The sequence below is a fragment of the Vulpes lagopus genome, chromosome 6 (genome assembly GCF_018345385.1).
Source record: "Vulpes lagopus strain Blue_001 chromosome 6, ASM1834538v1, whole genome shotgun sequence".
NCBI classification, from domain to species: Eukaryota; Metazoa; Chordata; class Mammalia; order Carnivora; family Canidae; genus Vulpes; species Vulpes lagopus.
In genome coordinates, this window is record NC_054829.1 from 38,584,904 (window position 1) to 38,606,850 (window position 21,947).

The following is a 21,947-nucleotide window of genomic DNA, read 5'->3' on the forward strand; positions in this document are numbered from 1 at the left end:
AGTAAACATGTCAGTGGCAAAGCTCAAGGCCCCCAGTATAGTCATTTCATGGCTAAGGCTGCTCTCCTTGAGTCATTGATAATAGAGACCAGGACAGAGGAGTGAGTGTGCAGGACATGTTTAGTCCTCTAAGCATAGTCCAGGGCACTGTGGCATGTGAGCAAAGGTGCCAAAAGCAGACCAGATCAGGAGCCACAATGCATCCACCATTCTGAGGTACAGCCACCCTTCAGTTACCTCGGGTTATCCAGCCCAACTGAGGGCAGGGCAGATGATCTAAATCCTCCTTTTAATCATTGGATCATTATCAGGCCTTTGGAAAAGCCGTCTTAAAAGGTAGAGCCATTTTGAGGTCTGAACTTTTTGTTGCCAAAGAAGAGGGAATTTCTCAAGTACTTGGTGAATCCAGTTTATAAACTTAGTCATTCAATAAAATGTATTGAACGTGTATTAAGTGCTGTGCTAGGGATACAGAGACAATGGGACCGTGCTTGCCCTCAGGTATCTCCCAGTCTAGTGTTGACTGTAAGGTAAGGCATAAGGCAGACAACTATTTATAGGTTCTGTTATTGGCTGGTACGTCAGTTGATGTACGTGACGTTTCACATAAAGGTGGTCACAGTGGTACATCCAGAGATAGCAGATACTCCAGTAATGGCCTTGCCCCAGGACTTTGTACAGGTGTATAGTAACTGCACCCTGGTTTGTGGGCAAGAGTAAGAGAAACAATACAGTCAAAACACAGGGTGTCGGCACCATAGAGAAGTTGAAAAGCTCCCTATTGCCTCTTCTCATCCTTTGGTCTCAGCTCAAATGTCTCTTCCTCCGAGTGACCTGCGCATCTTCTCTAAAGTCATCCACCCCTGCCCACTGATAACCTTTTGTTTTTTTTCTCGTTTGTTTCCTTCAAAGCACTGATTATAACTGTAAGTTATTTGATTTACTGGTATTAGTCAGAGGACAACCTAAACTGCTATGACAAAGAGATAAAAAAAAAAATACAGTGGCTCAGAAGAGCTGGAATTTTATTTCTCTTTTATTTAACAGCCCAGAAGCAGGTGAGAGTCTGTCCCAAGAAGTCATCCAGGACTTGATTCCTTCTATTATTGCCCATCACCCCCCTCAAGGGTCAGCTTCCTCTGCTAGACCATGTTGGTGGGCCAGCTCACAGAAAGGGCTTAGAAAGGGTGGAGGGTAACCAGCTTCTTCTTTAAAGACAGGATCCAGAAACAACACACATGGCTTTTGTTCACATCCCAGTCATGTGTCCATACCTAGAGGGAGGTTGGGGAGTATCGTATTTAGCTGGATGACCATATGGTAGATTCGTGGGGGGGTGGAGTTTGTCTATTGCTAAAGGAGAGAGGGATAGGATAATTAGCAGTCCCTTTCATGCCTGCATAGTTGTGTTTTTGTTCATTTGTGGTTTGTTTCTGTCTTCTGTGGGGCCAGGACCTACATGTCCATTTCATTCACTGTTATTCCCCTAGAAACTGGGATAAGTACCTAGCACATAGTAGGCACTCAGTATATATTGGATGAATGAAGTTTAAAAACATTGAAAGATAAACACTGATTTTTAAATAAAAATCACATTTGTTATATTATTATTAGGTTTGGCTTCAAAATATTTATTGATTAACTTGATGGAAGCTTTAGGCATTAGCAGGGTGACTGGCAGGCACATAGCAAGTATTCAACAAATGGTAAATTACCTTCTGTTTCTTTTAGTCAAGAAGAGAAGATTCATAGAGGATATAAAGATATATTAAGAAATAATATTGAAACTGTTAATTTTGCAATTCACAGAAGAAAGCTGAAGTATTAAAGAATTGAATTAAAGGACTCCCTTAAAGGTGCCTGGTTCACTCAGTCAGTTAAGTGCCAGATTCTCTATTTCTGCTCAGGTCATGATCCCAGGGTCATGAGACTGAGTCCCCTCTGGGTCCCGGCTCAACATGGAATCTGCTTGTCCCACTCCCTGCCCCTATCCCCGCTCACGCTCTCTCTCTCAAATAATTTTTTTTAAATCTAAAAAAAAAAAAAAAAGAAAAAAAAAAGGAATTCCCTTAATGAGAATCATTTTCAAAGGTCTCTCTGAGATCTTCTGACAAACAATTAGCATCAGCTAATAGGCAGCTGTATAGCTGTTTGAACCCTTGGTTTCTTTTCAAAATATGAACATCTGCCTTACAAACTTCCAGGTAAATAAAAAATACAGCCACCTTTGAACAGCCTAGGTTGGAACTGTAAGGGTCCACTTATATGAGAATTTTTGGATAAATATAGTACAATACCGTAAATGTATTTTCTCTTTTGATTTTCTTTAGCTTATTTGGTCGTAAGAATACAGTATATAATCCAGTTAGCATACAAAATATGTATTAATTGTTTATGTTACTGGTGAGGTTTCTGATCAACAGTGGGCCATTAGTAGTTAAGTATCGGGGACTCAAAAGTTATATATGGATTTTTGACTGTGCAGGGAGTCGGCACCCCACCCCCCGCTTCATTCAAGTGTCAACTGTAATATGTTTGAATAGCATACGTGGGTTTGGAGCAAAAATAACAAAGATAGAACAGAAGGTATACATCAACTCTGGCCCTGTTTCTACACAGTTTAGGAAAGAGGAAACATGATTCTCTGTTTTCTTTCTAAATGCTCTCTTCAAGAAACATTTATTTTGAAAAACTACTTTCTGTTGAGGGACAGATTAAAATTCCAGCTAATTGCAGGCAACTGGGTGGTTCAGTGATTGAGCATCTGCCTTTGGCTCAGGTCATGATCCTGGGGTCTTGGGATCGAGTCTACATCAGGCTCCCTGTGGGGAGTCTGCTTGTCCCTCTACCTATGTCTCTGCCTCTTTCTTCATGTCTCTCATGAATAGATAAAATCTTAAAAAAAAAAAATTCCAGCTAATTGTTAACCAATTTTTTAAAAACACACACTTAAATAGAATTGACTTTTGTTTGTGGCCCAATCTGTTAATTCAGTGCTTAACTAGAACAGAGTACAGTCGTAGGAGTCATGATTGGAGGGCTCCAAACACCAGATGCAGATGATGTCCTGCGGATTATCTTAAAGAGTTTTTAAAAACTATGAAAATTTAATTTTCATAGTTTTTAAACTCATCTTGAATTATTGACACAGTAATTTGTTACTGGTTCCTCTTCCAGGACACATTTGATGGTGGTTTCTGCTCTCATTTTATGAGATCTTACAGGGCAAAGAAATGCAGTAGCCTCTGCAAGCTTTTATTTATTTGTGGTTTTCCTCAGGCAATTTCAACTGTTCACACAGTAGCTTGTTTAGAGTCAACTTTTTCACCTCAAACATGACAGATTCATTTCAGACTGTTCAAAAAAGATGACTTGTGAGATGGTGTCCAAACTTCAGATGGAATATATAGAAATTCACACAACTTTGTGAATGTGTTTGACTGAACATCAGAGCACCAGAATTCCATCCTCAGAGATTCTTTATTTTATTTTATTTTTTAGCTTCTGTGAATTCTTCATCCTTTGAGATTGAGCTTCAATCCCTGCAATCCTGTGATACTTTCCTAATTGGGCACTTCTGTTGTAAAAAGTCTTTTGTTTGAACTCATCTTCTCTAGTCTCTTTGAGAGCTGTTGTGTCTGAGGTCTGGAATTCCAGGCTATGCTTAACTGCAAGTCCTAGTGAATGTTTACTATTTTTTCATAGCATTTGCTGGAACCACTCTTTTTCTTAGCCTCTGTACTGTTGAATCCTGCTCCTTCTTTGCCTGGTTTTCTTTTGATTCTTCCATTTTGACACAAAGAAGAATTTTTATCAGGGCCATTTTCAAATAGCTATGTAGTAAAGTACAAAGATAGTTAAAAATATTTACATTCTTGACCTCAGTGGTCGGTCCTATCAAAAAGTTATGTTCTCAAAAGATGTTCATTGCATCATAATTCATAACAGCAAAAGGATAGTGATATCTAAATGTCCAACAAAAGGGGAATGCTTGAATGAATTTTACAACATTCATTCTATGGAATACTGACTTTCTAAATATAAAGTAGATCTCTCTCTCTCTCTCTCTCTCTCTCTCTCTCAGAGAGACCAGGAAATAGGGATAGAGACTAACTTTTTAACTTGTGTATGTTTATATTTTTAAAAAATGTTACCGTGACCATGTATTATTACTTTTACAATTTAAAAATAAATCACAAATTTATTTGACATGACCCCCAACCTATATACTGCCATTGTGGAAGCTATTTATGGACTAATCACTCTGAAACAATCACTGGATCCCTACGTCCCACCACCTTTACAGAACCCTCATGCCAGCTCCATAATCCCAGCCACTCCTTCTGACCTGAGTTTCCTCTGCTTCCCAAACTCTTCTGTTGGAGTCGGGATTCTTCTCTACTCATTATTTTGCCCTTGACTTTGCTATTATCTCTGCCCCTAAAATAACTTCCAACTGCTTCCCTTTGTCTCTTTAAAATCATACCTATTTTCAAAGCCCCAGAGCAAGTCTCACTATTCTCTGAACAGCAGCCCTTCTCCAAATTCCTAAAAACACAATGTAGGGGATGCCTGGGTCACTCAGTTAAGTGTCCCACTCCACCTCAGCTCGGGTCTTGATCTCAGGGTTGTGAGTTCAAGCCCAGCATAGAGCCTACATAAAAGTAATTTAAAGAAGAACCCCACAATGTATTTTTATTGATCATTTAGGTAAGTTACACTAGAAAAATGGAATATTTTAGTTACTCCCTTAGGATGTGCAGGTGATTGAAATTTTGCATGAATTTCAGAAATTATGTATACTTTGAATCTATTGCTTGTTGTTTATTGTCCTTTTTCTTCCTGTGGATAAAAGGAAAGAAAGTAGAAAGAAAAGAAATATTGCTATACTTTCCTACCTTAGCACTGAGAACCACCTGGATCAGTACTCCCAAACTCTGGCACATCAATGACTGAGTTATTGTTTTGCTTTAAGCATACAGTTTACCTCAGCCCATAGATCAAAGGGCTTAGAGGAGCAAAATGAATACAGGACATTCATCTTTCTTGTCACTTTCCTTGGTTAGTAGGGCTACCTCTGTGGTCTATTTTTTGTACACCTAGTAGAATGCATTTTCTACATATATTTTGATCTTGATTCTATGTGTATGTGTGAAAGTCAAAGGACCTAACTGATGTGCCCCCCAAATTCCAGTTTTAAGCTAATTTGTCCCAAGATGTCATTCACCTATTTCGGTTGTATAAGATATATTCCAGTATGAAATTATGTTTGAAATTAGGAATGCTCAAAACCCCCAAATCAAATTTCAAATATTCCATGACTAGCAAAACATAGGAGTTAGATTTTGAGAACTTGAGGAAGAATAAATGCTGTACAAAGGCAAAATGGCAGCTAATGATAATTACATTTCAAAGTAAAAGGCTTGTCTTCTACCCAGGTACTTCCAAAAGGAGGTCATCCTAAGAGTTTTTAAAATCCACTTTGATAGACTCTCAGTTAAATCAGAAGTCCTAGAACACACACTCTCTTGTCACAACCACTTAACGATTTATGTAAGAAATCAACATTGATCAGCCACTGAGTCTTTGTGCAGAGATCGTGCAGACAGTTTCTTTCTACTTGACTGCGTTATTAGCTGTGACGTGACTCCAAATCAGATCCATCTAGCTTTGCTTAAGAAGCCAGCCACAAACCGTTTAGTCTACTTTAATCCTCCAGGCAATTCTGAGAATAGTGCTAATCGCATCTGCTTTGCAGTCCAATTGCCCTAAATCCAAGTTCTGGTCTTGTCATTTCTGGTTGTGTTCCTCAGAGCAAATTCCTTGACCTCTCAAAGCTTCAATAGCATGAGTGTGGTGGGAAAAAAAAGAAATAAAGAGTCCCATAAACTGTTGAAGCTTAAAATGAGACAATCCATTTAATTATTTTGTTTGAAGCATAGTGAGCATGTAACTTAAATGTTATTGTTGTTATCTTCCTCTTTTCCTGAGAGTTTAATGACATTAAAGGTCAGTAACATGATGAAGATGGAACTCCAAGTCTTCTTGACACCTGTGATTTTTTTGTCCCAAAATGCCATACCCAGAAGCATACCACACCATACACCATGCCATGTATTTCCATGTCATGTCATGCCACAATATACCCCAATACAGCACGTGGCACCACACAGCATACCACACCGCACCATAACATGCCATAACATATTTCATAACACATCATGACACATCACATGCCATGTCATCTTTCTAGCAGTATTATTCCCCAGTTGTCATCCGTATTTGTCCTTCCTTATGGACCTCTCAAAGCTTTATGTGACATTGTTTTAGATCCCAGTGGCCTTTGTTCAATAACCAACTCTGGCACGAAATCCAAGACTTTCAGCAGAGGATGCAAGCCTGTCGCACAGGTGTGTGTCCACCTGAAGAATATCTTTTTTTGTTCTTGTTTTTGTTAAGACACAGTATGGACTGGTGGCAGCCCTACAAGAATGGCTGTAGGCTTTGTGGGCATACATTTCCCTTAATAAAACACATTCAAATGAGAAGACCCCAACTCCAGCACTAGCATTAGCTTGATTTTGTGGATTATTCCAGACTGAAGTAAATCCCCCTTTTTAGGGTTTCTTCGAGGTGTTCTACATGATAGATGCAAGTCATCAACAATTATCATGAATATTCTTTGCCTCTGACTTTAATGTCTTTCAAGCTTATGAAATACACCCAGTACAATGGCTAAAATACATTTTGAAATTATGCATTTATTTAGAGAAATAAAACAACGTATATATTCACGTGTTTTGGTTAGCTGCATATGCAACAGGGGTTAATAGTGCAGAGTGTCAGGTCTAAAAGTTTGTGAATCAAGAAACAGACTCTTAACTCTAGAGAAAAAACTGATGGTGACCAGAGGGGAGGTCAGTGAGGGATGGGTGAAATAGGCAATGGGGATAAAGGGGTGTACTTGCTGTGATGAGCACTGGGTGATGGATGGAAGTGGTGGAATTGCTATATTGTACACCTGAAACTAATATTACATTGTGTGCTAACTATACTGGAATTAAAATTAAGTTAAACTTAAAAGTTTATGAATAAAAATAGGAAATTTACATCAAGGGAATCAAAACCAGACAGGGAATCGTCTCTATGCTCACTGACTTGTAGTCAGGTCTAGCTCAGATTTTAGAGGGAAGAGGAGAGACTGCAGTGTATCCATCCCCCAACGGAAACCAGTATGATGAGCCTGGAAACATATTTATTCATTCCATAAGTATTTACCAAACAAAATCTATTTGCTAGCAGGTATGCATAGCCTGAGGAAAGCAGTGACTACAAGGTGTGATCTGTGTCTCTTCGGAACTCAATGCGGAGAGAACAAAACACAAGAAGGAGAGAATGAAGGGTTTTAGCCTGGGCCATCAGAACCAGGAAGAGGACCTGTCTGCCTTCACATCTTTGAGTGTCTGTCATGTGGAAGAAGGAAGCTAGGTTGGGGATTCCCATCAGAGCTAATGCAACACTATTACTATCATCCTACATTGTTTTCTTTTTCTTTGTCTTAACATAAAATTAAATTTTTAAGTAGTATACATTCTTTTGTTGGAAAAGGAAAACCATTTTTAAAAAGAAGGATACAGGGATCCCTGGGTGGCGTAGCAGTTTGGCGCCTGCCTTTGGCCCAGGGCGCGATCCTGGAGACCCGGGATCGAATCCCACGTTGGGCTCCTGGTGCATGGAGCCTGCTTCTCCCTCTGCCTGTGTCTCTGCCTCTCTCTCTCTGTGTGACTATCATAAATAAACAAAAAAAAAAAATTAAAAAAAAAGAAAATACAGAAAAAAAATAAAAAGAAGGATACAATGAAAATTCTCCCTTCTATTTCTGTTATTCTCTATTCCTGTCCCAAACCCATGGTTAATAAATAATTTCTCATGTATTCTTTCAGTGTTTCTTTATGCAGACACAAACAAATACAAATATATAGTCCTAGTTTTTCATTTTCTTACAAGAAAGTTAGCATTCTGTGTATCTGTATTTATATCTATAACATATTTTCTGCATCTTACTTTTTCAGTTAATAGTATTTATCTGGGGGATCCCTGGGTGGCGCAGCGGTTTAGCTCCTGCCTTTGGCCCATGGCGCGATCCTGGAGACCCGGAATCGAATCCCGCGTCGGGCTCCCGGTGCATGGAGCCTGCTTCTCCCTCTGCCTGTGTCTCTGCCTCTCTCTCTCTCTGTGTGTGACTATCATAAATAAATAAAAATAAATAAATAAATAAATAGTATTTATCTGGAAATCTTTCCATATTAGTACATGGATATTGTCTTCATTCCTTCATAGAACCACACAGTATCTATGTATAAAAGTACATAATTTGTTTGACTAGGCCCTGATCATGGATATTTGGGTTGATTCCAGTTTTTATTATTTCCAACTATGCTGTGATGAATAGCTTTGTTCATGTTCACTTTAAACATGTGCAAGGATGTCTATAGAATAATTTCTCTAAGATTGCTGGCTCAAAGAGTAAATGAATTTATAATGTGGAGAGACACTGCCAAATTGCTTTCCCTAGGGGTATATCATATTCCCATTGTACCAGCCTGCCAGCCTGCGCTTAGTATGACAGTGCCTGTTTCCCCCAGGCTCACCAAACAGTGAGTGGGTTGTCAAACTTTTGAGTTTTACCTGGTCTGAAAATGGAGAAATGTCATTTTAGGGTGTAGGGTTGTTTTAACTTGCCTTTTTATGTTCTGGGGTCATTTATATTGACTTTTCCATGCAATGTGCTTATTCTTGTCCTTTGTCTATTATTGAGTAAATGGATAGATGGCTTTTGCTTCTTGATTTCTAGGAACTCACTATATATTAGGGGGATTAGCTCTTCATATGCCATATTGTTTACCAATTATTTCAGGTGTTTGTTTCTACAGATAGATTATGAAGACATACCTGGGGGAAAGGCTGAAAGCAATAGAGAGTTATATTTAAGCTAAATTTAAAAAATAATAGTGAGCCTTTCATATATATCAGCATAATGCTTAGTGTTTTGATTTCAGTATCTTTGTTTAGTTTTTGCAAAAATCCTAAGAGATGGTAATTATTGTTAATAGACGAAGCTGAAGTAAAAAGACATTAGGAAATCTGCCCCTGTTCACACAGGAGTGAGTCAGTATTCAAAGTGCTGCACTTGACCCCACAGCATAGGCTCTTAACTACAACACAACACTTATTAATAATTCAGCTTGCATAGTAAGCAGTGAGATGCCATCAATGCAAATATTCACACTAAAGTTGGGAAATGGTCAATCCTTAATCTGGTGGATGAGATTTTGGGATTAGATGACTTCAAAGAACCCCCCCCCCAACATGCTTTTTATCTTTTAGAGAGAGAGAGAGAGAGAGTGCATGCGTGTGAGAGAGAGAGAGAGAATGCATATCAAGGGGAGAGGCAGAGACAGAGGGAGAGAATCTGCGTGGACCCAATGTGGGGCTCAATCTCACCACCCTGAGATAATGACCTGAGCCAAAATCAAGAGTCAGTCCCTTAACCAACTGAGCCACCCAGGCACCCCACAAAGAATCATTTTGATCCTTCTTTATTTTTTTCTAATAACACCATGCCTGACCAGAAAGATAAATCAAGATATACTAAATGTCGGGGCTCCATTTGGTACCTCCCTGCTCCAGTTGTGACCTGCCCTGGCATTACTGCCATAAGCAATCATGGGGGATCCAAAATCCTGTTTAGAAACAATGGCTCCATGGTGAATGTTTGTGACACAGTAGATTATTAAGCTTATGTAAGCATAGGAATGTCCTTCATTTTGGTGCTTCACAATGGTTAAGTGTTCAGTAAATTTTAAAAATTGGACTAATACTGATTGATGATAAAGCTCATTCCAAAAGCTCTTGAATATGACCCAATCAGATGGTAATATGGGGATAGTCATCCAGTTAGAATTACTGAGTGTGTGCTATGTGCAAAGCACAGAGCTAGGAACTCAGGGGTGTGAAGAAGTATAAGACATGGTTTTCCACAGTATACAGAAAAAAGATAGGTGCCAGCAAAGGCAGAAAAAACAGTGAGCCCTAAATAAATGGTCATGGCCCTTGGAGTAGGGATGAGGGAGAAAGCACTGAGAGCTGGGGAGGCAGGAGGACACTTCCTAGAGGAGACAAGGCATCGCCAATGACTTTATTTGGACTTGGGATGGAGTAAAAGAGCCTTTCAGTTCAAGGGGAGAGCTTGAGCAAAGGGTATAGAAGTTGAAATTCTCATGTTTGTGGGCTTGAACAAGTGTGTTTCCTGAACAGGCTCAGAAATAAAACCATAAAGGCAGACTGGGACCTCATCGAAGAGGATCCTGAATTCTAAGTGATAGAATGGGCAGAGACAGCCACCAAAGATTTTGGAGCAGAGAAGTGACATGTCAAAGGAGGGCTTTAGGGAAATGAATATGGTAGCCATGTGCAGGGTGACACACAGAAGAAAAGGTGAGGCTGGAAGCCAGACACATAGGAACCTTTCATAGCCGTCCAAGTGGAGGGTGATTTGAGTCCACTGAGGAGGCAGCCATGGAATGGGAGTAAGGGAGTAAGATCACATAAAAGGAACTATGGGCGTTAGCTAGATGATTCTATGTGGGGGGAAGGAGCAAATGAGCCATTAATTACAAATATATAGTATACCTTTAAAAATATTTATTTAAATTCAATTTGCCAAAATATAGTATAACACCCAGTGCTCATCCCATCACGTGCCCTCCTTAATGCCCATTACCCAGTCACCCCATCTCCCCACCCATCTCCCCTTCCGCAACCCTTTGTTTCCCAGGGTCAGGAGTCTCTCATGGTTTATCTTCCTCTCTAATTTTTCCCCACTCAGTTTTCCTCCTTTCCCTTATGAACCCATTCACTATTTCTTATATTCCACATATGAGTGAAACCATATAATAATTGTCTTTCTCCAGTTGACTTATTTCACTCAGCGTAATACCTGCCAATGTACCTTTTCTTTCTGTTCATGTATACATAGCATTGAAATAATGTGACAAAAAAACATTATTTTCCTCTTTGGAAATCAGAGAGCAATATTCTATGCACAAATGATCAATAGGCTGGGATAGTTATTGTGTATGTTCCAAAGGTAATTCTTTGCATGGCAGAGGTAACTTAGAGCTTTCTCTGTATTGAAAGCATCAGGGTAGATAGAATGCGCCTGAATTAGGTGAGCAGATTAGATAGTGATGATGATTATAGAACTCTGTGAATATACAAAAATTGCAGAACTATACACTTTACGAGGGAATTTTATGGTTTGTGAAATGTAAAACAGTAAAGCTGTTTAGAAAGGCAGGCTGTAGGAAGTCCATGTAGGATTTTAGGAACCTTTTCTTAATATCCAAGGAAATTATAAATGTTTACCTCCTCTTTCCTCCCAAACATGATTGTCCCCCAAAGAAGGTCATAGAATCACATTTTCACCTTTAGACAAAATATATCCCACACTTCCAAGCTCATCAGAATTTCCACTCCCATTCCATCTCTGTGCTCTGCAGCTTTATGCTTTCCAAGGCACCACTGAGAACAGTCAGAGAAACTTAAACAGTGGTTTGTCTGCCAGGCCAGGTTTTTCCCTCTGCTAAAGTGAAAACTCCACAGGCAGGGCAAGTCCTGGCTTTTCATATGGTGGGGTGGGGGGGGGGGGGCGGGGGGGGGGGAAACACCAACAAAAACCCCAAAACTTGCTGAATCTTTTTTTATTAAACATTAATTTTGCAATCTCAACAGCTAAATCTATTATCCTGACAGGCAAGCTTTAAATAAGGCAGGAAATTGGAGAAAGAAAGAGTAGTTACTCATATTCTTAAACCCCAAACTTACCATCAGCTTTGGCTTAGCGTCTTTTGCTAGAGAATGCAGGCTCATTTTTCTTTTTTTTACTTTAATCACATAGATAAAATTTTAAAGAATGGGTATACCTGGATTTTTCAACACCCATTTTTTATGTTAAATCACAGACCACTTAATTTCAGGAGGAGAATGTTTTCTAGGTGACATGGAGGCTCCCGGAGCCTCCCTGGTATAGTCATCCCTCATAAATGGCTCTGTTGTCAAATGTGTCACAGCCTCCATACTGTGGGCCTGCTGATATCTCAGTGCTCAGAAAAGATGAGTGGGAGTTTCAGGGAAAAAGCCTTACAGCCTAAACTGTGCAGGCTACAGCCATCCATCACACAGGCAGCCTAAGGGCAGATGATTGTAGGGAAAAATGAATGCAGATTCACTCAGGGTCACTGCTTCTGGCCTTTAATTCTTGAATTTTAATGTGTATCTCTCATTCCACCCCCACTGCCATTCCAGTTTGTTTGTTGTTTGTTTACCATATCCCCTTTTAAAAATATATTTCTCAATTTAATGGGACTAATGTCCCTTATATCTGTAAGTATTGGTTCTATTCAAACAATCATTGGTGTTTTCTGTTTTGTTTTGTTTTTAATCCAGAGAGAAGGGTAAACCAGATTTTTCTTTTTTTACCCCCCCTTTTAAAAAAATATTTTAAACCAGATTTCTCTAATGGAGCCTATCTACCTCTGTGCTGAGAAAACCTTTTGGTGTCATCAGTCTTTCTTTCTGGCATTCTCTGTTTCCATTTCAAAGCAGTAAGAGGGGGATCCCTGGGTGGCGCAGCGGTTTAGCGCCTGCCTTTGGCCCAGGGCGCGATCCTGGAGACCCGGGATCGAATCCCACATCAGGCTCCCGGTGCATGGAGCCTGCTTCTCCCTCCGCCTGTGTCTCTGCCTCTCTCTCTCTCTCTCTGTGACTATCATAAATAAATAAAAAATTAAAAAAAAAAAAACAAAAAAAAACAAAGCAGTAAGAGGGGCTTTATTGAGTTATAAAGTATCATCTTAAACCATAAATCCCTTCTCTTAACCCAGAGGAGTCAGAATGAGGTCTATCCACAAGGGGAGAAACCTCACCCATAGGCATTGAATACTTCCGGTCCTTTTTTGTCTATTCTCTTGGTAAGTTTCAACTGTTCACATTCAAGGCAGACATCACCACATGCACAACAGGATCTACGTCAGTTGCATCACTAAAAAGTACTTAAGGAACAACCACTTGCTCATGATGCTGTGCAGACAGCCATGGCCTTGCACTCTGGGGACTTGAGCATTTAAGGCAGATCCCAGAGTGCAACATGAGTGTGCTTTGTCTAGATTTAACTCCTGATCTCACCTCACTACAGATAAAGTACCAAACTAATAGGCAGGTGGGAATGTGTTGCAAGTGGCTAGTATCCTTTTTGGAAAATAGAGGTAATAATAAAATCTATAGCTCTCATTTATTGAGTGTGTACTATATGCTCAGTACAGAGCTAAGTGCATTATGTCATTTAATCCTCCTAACAGCCAATACAAGAGGAGCTTTTCCTGCCCACATTTTTAAAATGAATAAACTGACTCACAGAGAGGCTCCCATAGTCTCCCAACCAATAGTTACAAAACTAAGCTGTAGGCCACCAATTCAAGGAACTCAATTCTGTGAGGATGAGTCAGAGTTTTTGGGAATCAAAAATATAAAATTTTTTGATTTTATATCAAAATAGGGAATCAAAATCCTTGTCTGGGCTTGTCTGGGCCAGGGAATCAAAATTCCTTGTCTGGGCCAGGGAATCAAAAATATAAAATAAAATAAAACACTCACCTTTTGTGAAGTCCCAGAATTTGTCTAGCTCATTATTAGTATTTTTGACCTAGGACATGAGTAGACACAAAAGCCTGATTTTATCCACACATGTGATCCAATGACAATAGTTTGAGCTTGTTTTCATTCTTCTTCCACTTAGCTTTTGGCTAGAAATAGTGGCCTATGAGAGTCCTTCAGGGTTTTGTGGAGGTTTTTTCGTTTTGTTTTTGTAAGCACATTCCTAAACACCTACTTGTAAATTGAAATTTTATTTATTTATTTATTTATTTATTTATTTATTTATTTAAAGATTTTATTTATTTGTTCATGAGAGACACACAGAGAGAGGCAGAGACACAGGCAGAGGGAGAAGCAGGCTCCCTGCAGGGAGTCTGATGCGGAACTCGACCCCAGGACCTCGGGATCACAACTTGTGCCAAAGGCAGACGCTCAACCACTGAGCCACCCAGTTGCCAGGCATCAACTGAAGATTGAAGGTTCAATCCCATTTTAAATGCATGCAGGTAACTGAATTCACTGTGCCCTCTGGTCTCGCCGCTGCCTCTTGAGAGAGCATCTGCAGATCCACACATTGACTCTCGATGTACATCTGCCTCCACCCAGATCAAACTTCTAGACAGCCAAGGAAACAGCCAGCGTGAATGAGGAAGTCAGACTTTCCAAGGAACTTTGGTTATATAAAGAAAGTAGTCATTTCTAGCCCAGACAAGGAAAGCGCTTTTATTTGGTGGATTTGTATTTAACAATGTAACAATATTGGTTCCAACCTGGGGCCACTGGCTTTTGCTCTCTGCCTCAGTTCTCACATTGGGCAGCTCTGCAGGAAGTGCTGACAAGAATTAATTGGCTTTCCTGAGCCTTGAGGCTCAGCTCCACTTCTCTGTTCTAACAATCCCACGAGACTCTGCCCTCACATAATTTACGGTCTAGAAGGACTTTCTAGTTTCACGAGTTCTATCTAACAGGCACTACATAATGTATACACATTTCAGTAAGTTAGGACTTAAGAGAAATGTTCAGGATATTCAGCTCAGTGTAAGAAAATGGGACATTATTTGTTGCTGATTTTATGAGGATCCTAACATGGCCCCATCTAAAATGTGTGGTTTATACAAATGACTTTGTTCTTCGTTTTTTAAAGATTTTATTTATTTTTTTAGAAAGTGAGTGTGAGCAGGCAGAGGGGCAGAGGGAGAGGGAGAGAGAATCTTGAGCAGACTCTCCACCGAGTGCATGGAGCTAGTCACTGGGCTCCAACTCACGACCCTGAGATCCTGACCTGACCCAAAACCAAGAGTAAGATGCTTAACCAATGGAGCCACCCAGGTTCCCCATGGCTTTGTTTTTCTTCCTTCAGTTGGTGGTATGTGCAGAGTATGGCAACAGGGTCCTGTCAATTTTATGCTGGGCTCTTTGAGCAAGACAAAGCTGACAGAACAAGAATTTCAGGGGTAGGAGTTCTTCTTAACTACTGATTCTATTTATAGACTCACAAATAATGTAAATGTACCCCAGATTCCATTCCCTGAGTTATCATTATATGTCTGGGAAGCCTTTATTCTTTATGGCATCATCTTGGGGAAAATTATATTGAGTCTCTTTTATAGGTTAAGGGATAAGAAGTAAAGGAGGCTGTGTGTGACTCTGGCGGCAGCCAATCAGTGTAAAAGTCAGAGAAGCTTGAAAGGGACTTCTGCAGTTGTGTTATCCAGTCTCCCATTAAATGCTTGCTCCTGCCTAGACAGGTGCTGGGCCCCTCTCTATCTGAGTGCCCCAGGGGATTAAAACACTCTTATTCCTGAGACACAGCACCATCATCTTGTGGAATAACTCTAATTCTAGACTTTTCTTTCACATGACAGATTAAAAACATCCTCTTTGCAACTTGCATCAGTTCTAATTTGTTTTCAGTAGCTGTGTAGGATAAGTCTACTCACCGACTGATTGGTACATTCATTCATTTATTCATTTTGTATCAAGTACCTACTATGTGCACTATAGCGTGCACGACATGAGCCTCAAACTCCAGAAGGTGGCAGGTTAGTAGGACATGACATGGACACATACTGCATAAACAGAATAAATTAGCTGCAACAGTAAAGAGAAAGGAGGACAATGGGAAGGGGTCACATCCTGACAGGTGTGGTCAGCGAATTCATTGTGGAGGAGGAAGCATTTCAAGCTACTTACATTTAATGGCTTGAGGCAGAGATTTGGATGTGAAGATTGGAAGGATAAAGTGTTGGGGATGTGTTGGTTGTTTATATTAGCCAGAGCTCAGAGTTTGAATTGGCGAGTGGAAGGCAGGTCTAGAAGGGCTGACAGAGTGAGTGTGAGGTTGTAAAGGGCTTTGTGTGCCCGGAGTGGAGGCTAAGTGAGAGGAGCAGCCGAGACAGAACTGTGAGTGAGGCTGTATGGCCTTCACATCATCTCAAATGCCCGGCTGCAGAATTTAAGGATTTCCCAGTGAGACAGGGTGGAGCCCTGGGGCCAGTGGCTGTGTATTGGACAGTTGGGTGTAGTAGGAGAACTGATGGCGGGAGACTGTGGGCCATGTGCCAGGTATAGGTGGTCAGGGCCAGAAGCCCTGGGGTGGCTCCTGCAGGGGAAGCATCAGGTGGGAGCTGAATGATAACGACTCTGCCACAGCCCTTGACACCACCTACTACATATTCTCCAGGAGAGCATCCTCTTCCCCACTCTCCACACTTCCAGGCTCTTTATATCCCTGGGCAAGACCCTCCTTACTTTCTGGTGACTAATTACTTACTAATACATAGAAGTGCTTCCAGAGAATTGTGCTAGAGAATCCCCAGGTCCAGATGTCTGTGGAGAAATACCTCAGGATTGATTCCCCTTGCTTCCAGTGAAGTCTACCTATGGACTGAGCCCATATGGTGAAAGAAACTTTAAAATACGTCCAACCTGTCTTCTCACACAATCCTATTATTTGGGTTTTATTCTGAACTTCAAAATTACCTTCTTTTATTTGGCAAGTATTGGAGTACTTACTATGTGCCAGGCCCTGGTCTAGGTGTCGGGCTACCTTAGTGAATAAAACTGCCCTCATAGAACACACCTCAACAATCAATAAATAGGGAATCAATAAATAGGTTAATTAAGCATATTGTAGAAGGAGACAAGTGTTATGAGAAAAAGAAAAGGTACAGAGAAGGGTAGGAGAGCACAGGGTTGCCAGGGGGTGGGGAGGGGAGGGCCAGTTGAAATTTGAGAGAGAGAGTAGTCAGGGTCATCTTCCTTAAGAAGGTGACATTTGAGCAGACTTGGTGGTGAAGGGGTCAGGTTGGCAGGTATCTGGGGGAAGAGATCTCCAAGGAAGGAAAACAGCAGGTGCAAGGTGGGAGATGCTGGAGGCGTTGCACTTTTTCATTCCTCAAAGATATGCAGTGGCTTGAGTAACCAAGAAGAGAGCTAGGAAAAGACAAAAGCCAAGTTTGTTTGTAATAAAACTGATTCAAAATTACTTTAAAGAAAACTTCACAAAGTGACTTAAGGAGGTGTGAAGGGTATTAGGGAATGTTTCCTAACTTTGAGATCTCTTGGATTTGAATCCTGGCTGGGATTTCCTTATCTGTAAAATGTGCCTAATGATAGTACCCTTCTTCTAGGATTGCTCTGATGATCAAATGAGTTAATTTAATGCTTGGAACTATCTCTGACACATGGCAAGCACTTAGATATTAGCTATTAGTATTAGTATTATTATATTATTGCTACTACGTGTTTTTTTTTTTTTTTTTTTTTTTACTTTTATGATTTGATGCCCTGGAATAGTCTTGGAGTATATCCTAAGGGCTTAGTGCATGTTTGTGTGAGTGTATTTGTGTGATGTGTTGAGAGTGTGGGGCTCGGTTTACAGAAGAGTTGTGAGAATTAGATAACTTCCCACTGCTTAACACCTGATAAGGCCTCAATAAATGTTAGTTTTCTTCCCCTCTGGCAGCATTTTATAGCAGAGAAAGATTATAGAGGCTTCCCTCTATAATTTTGCTTGCTATTAGCAAAATGTTTTGGCTGGTTTATGAATAGAATAAAGGCCAGGTGAAAGCATTGCATAGACTCAAACTTAAGAAACTTGTTTTGCCCTTCGCACCACCAGTGGAACCAAAAAATTCCCAGTGGGTTATTTTGAAAATCACTGGAAGATAGAAAGTGGGAGGGAGGTAGGTGAATGAGGAGGGAAACAAAATGAGGGGAAAACTGAAGAAAGAGGGAAGCGCTTATTAAGGTGATACCCCTTGGGGATGAGGCCAGTGGAAAACGAGGGGTCCCTTTCTCTGAGGATCTTTACAAAAAGAAGGGACAGCACCAGTCCAGGAGAAGCAGATGTCCCTGCCTGAAAGGGCCAGGCCAGAGCATCTCTGGGGGCCTCTCCCAGCTCTCGGAGTCTCCAAGAGCAGCCCATTCCCCCACTCAGCTGTCCCACTGTTGCATTTATAGACCTGAACAAGCCCACATTTCCAGCTGTGTTTAAAGAGCCAGTAATACTTGAGATACAAAGAGGGATTCTGCTGAGTAATACCCTGAAGGACCAGTTCCTTGTATACGGAGATAGTAGATTTTGAAAACTCAAGCTTTCCATTCCTTGGGTGTCTGTCCCCGAGCTTCTCTGAGTGTGACAGCTTACGTGAACCTGTGCGCTCTGCTCCCAGGAAACCACCCGTGCTGTGGGCCCAGAGGGGGGCAAGGAGCATGAACATGATGAGTGTGCTCTGAGGAAGTCCAAGGGCTTCAGGAGAAAGGATGCCGTGGATGCCAGGACCGGGGTGGGTGGTGGGTGAGGCAGGAGAGAGACGGGAAGCCAGACGCCCACTCACTGTCTGCTGCTGTTTTGATTCATAGGTGCGGCAGATGTCTCCAGGGCCGGGGATCATACCTTTTCAACAGCGTCAAAGGACAGGGAAGGATCGTGTTACACATCTCTGCTTTCCAACATCTGTTACCCACCTCGGGAGGATTCTACGTATTTCACTGGAATTCTTCAGAAGGAAAATGGCCAAGTCACCACTTCGGAGAGCCCTGGGGAGTTGAGTACCCCAGAGCCCTCCTTACCAGATGTGCCTGGGACAGAGCCTCGTGGCTTATTTAGTTCTGATTCTGGAATAGAGATGACTCCTGCAGAGTCCGCGGAAGTGAACAAAATCCTAGCAGACCCCCTGGACCAGATGAAAGCAGAAGCCTATAAATACATTGACATAACCAGGCCCAAGGAGCCAAAATATCAGGAGCAATGTCACCCCGCACTGGAAGAGAAAGGCTCGGACTTTAAGACGAAGGACACTGGAATCTTGACAAAATCCGAAGAGGCTCGTGAACCAGAGAAACCAGTTCCTGTGGAGGGAAAAATCCTCAAGGACCATTTATTTGAAGAATCAACATTTGCACCTTATATCGATGATCTCTCTGAAGAACAGCACAGCGCTCCTCTGATCACTGCCCCTGTCAAAATCACGCTGACTGAAATCGAGCCTTCTGTTGAAACTGCGACCCAAGAGGAAACCCCCGAGAAGCAAGATGTCTGTCTGAAACCAAGTCCTGACACGGTCCCCACAGTCACCGTCTCGGAGCCTGAAGATGACAGCCCGGGATCAGTCACACCCCCGTCTTCCGGGACAGGTAAGGGAATGGTATTCCCTGCCTTGGGAAAACGCAGGATAGGGAGATCTGAATATTAAAGGATGTGAATCTGCATTCAAAATATTTTACTGTAGGATCCCTTTAAGGCTCAGTTTAACTGATTTAATTAACATACATCTTTTTCGGCCTTGTGCCCATGGTACAAAGATTGAGATTGGGGTTTTCCTAAAAGTTCTATCAGATTTGTCTTGTAAGGTGTTTCTTCGTTTGAGGGGAGAGGTAAAGAAAGATGATACACTGGAACATGAAAATTCTCATGTGACTCTAGCATTCAGAGCAGAGAGGGAGGTGCTCCTGCTTCTAGATTAGCTTCCCATTCAGACTTCCAGGTCTCCTGGGGGGGACATCACAGAGAGAGCATCCTGCCTGTCCTCCCTGGACCAGCTGGACCACCTGGGACAGGGCATTGCACATTCCTTGCCTCAGCTCCAAGTCTGTACAATGAAGGGGAGGCTGGGGTGCACATCAGGGTCTTTAGGGGGATGTGAGCAGTGAGAGGAAACCTAAAAAAAAGATACTCTTCTTTGTCCTTCAGTTGACTCAGTGGAGCCATTTTTTTGTCTTTTTACCTTGTTGAAGTTCTGCATACAGTTTTATTTTTTATTTCTTTCTAAAGATTTTATTTATTTATTTGAGAGAGAGAGAGAGAGAGAGAGAGTGCACGAGCACAAGCAGGGGGAGGGGTGGAGGGAGAGGGAGAAGCATACTCTCTTGCTGAGCAGGGAGCTGGACTTGGGGCTGGATCCCAGGACCCTGGGATCATGACCTGAGCCCAAAGCAAATGTTTAACTGACTGAGCAACTCAAATGACCCTCAGTTTTTTTTGTTTTGTTTTGTTTTGTTTTGTTTTGTTTTGACCCTCAGTTTTATTTCTTAAACGTAGGGGATATATTTGATTAGAATTAAAAATTTCAGAATTCACTAAGCTCTGATCTTTTTCAACTTGAAAATTCTCCTACTGTGACCCAAGGCAGGGAGTTAAACCACACTGAATATATCCTCTCAAATACAAAGGGGTCTCCTGTACTCAGGTGAGGGGTCAGGGTAGTAGCAGGAGCATCCCCACTCTACCCTGTACCACCACACCCCAGGTGGCAAAGGTGGAGCCTTTACATCTCTACCTCTCTTCAATGTTCAGGAAGCATCAGGATGGAGAAGATAATGAGAGGTTCTTGGATCTTCCCCTTCTTCCAGTGGCTGGCATTCCTACCCTAGTCAAAAGTGATTTACAAATCTTTCCTATATCCAAAAATTGATTTTCAGTAGTCAGGTGCAAGAGCTTTTACTGAAGTCTTAAAACAGATCCAAAGCCTATTAGGAGTGATTGCTCTAAATCCTGATAATACAGTAAGTGCAGGTGTTGAGAGGACTTAATGGAAGTCCCTCCAGTCCTGTTTCCCTAAAGATTTTAGAATCAATTTCTTCCCTTCCCTAGCCTGATCTCAGATTCATTCACCTATAAAGCTCCAAGGGTCTTAAAGATCCACTGCACCACATCCCTAATTTTCAAATTCACTCATTTACTCAACAAACACGTTCTATATACATTCTTTTGGTCAGGCACTCTACGAGGTACTGGTGAGGCTGGAACTGAAACAAACAAACAAACAAACAAACAAACAGTTTCTGCTTTCCAGTAGAACAGATGACCAAGGAAATAGTCACACTCCAGTGTGATTTGTGTTCTGAGAGAGGGAGACATAGAGTGCTGAGGAGCATTGGGAATCCAGCAGTCCCAGGTCAGCAGAGCAGGAGGAAATAACCAGGTAAAGGGGAGGGTGGCTTTCTATTTTGAGGAGGTTCAAGGACATGGAGGTGTGAGGCCACAGTGAATTTCCATGGTATATAAATTGAGATTTGAGTAGTGACAACAAATAAGGAAACTGAGGCTCCAAGTGAATTAGATGTGACTTGTCCCAGATTACAAAATGAGTTAGGGACTTACCTGAGCTTGAAGCCTCCTTGTGGTCTTCAGGATAAAACCCTTCTGTTATTCAATGACATAAAGGTATTAATGCTCTGAAGATGTAAGCTATACTATCAGTCATGTTTTCTCAACCTACAGGGTTGTCTGGTGGTCACTTTAGAAGAACTGCAGGCAGTCTCCAGGAAGCATGAAATGCTCCAGCACATTCATTCATTTACATGGCACATGTCTAATGTAAAAAATAGTTTGCAGAGCTGATGAGAAAGACCTGATATGATATAGGGTTTAGGGATTATTAAGAAATTTCCTGGGATCCCTGGGTGGAGCAGCGGTTTGGCGCCTGCCTTTGGCCCAGGGCGCGATCCTGGAGACCCAAGATCGAATCCCACATCAGGCTCCCGGTGCATGGAGCCTGCTTCTCCCTCTGCCTATGTCTCTGCCTCTCTCTCTCTCTCTCTGTGACTATCATAATTAAATTTAAAAAAAAATAAAAAAAAAAAAGAAATTTCCTTTTTTTTTTTTTTTTTTTTTTGGTAACCACAGCCCATTGGGGTTTTGGAGCAACTTCAAGATACGACAAAGACAGATTTGGCTAACATGATCTTGGAGTTTTATGACTTGGGTTGTCCACTTAACAGCATTGAAT

General features: G+C 41.3%; 1 protein-coding gene across 1 annotated transcript in view; it reads left to right on the forward strand.

The window, feature by feature from the left end:
• RTN1 (reticulon 1) overlaps positions 1-21,947 on the forward strand; it is a 217,338-nt gene that overhangs the window by 101,317 nt on the left and 94,074 nt on the right. The window contains exon 2 of the mRNA XM_041757743.1: positions 18,580-19,353. Coding sequence (XP_041613677.1) covers positions 18,580-19,353 — 774 coding nt within the window. The remainder of the gene's footprint in view (positions 1-18,579; positions 19,354-21,947) is intronic.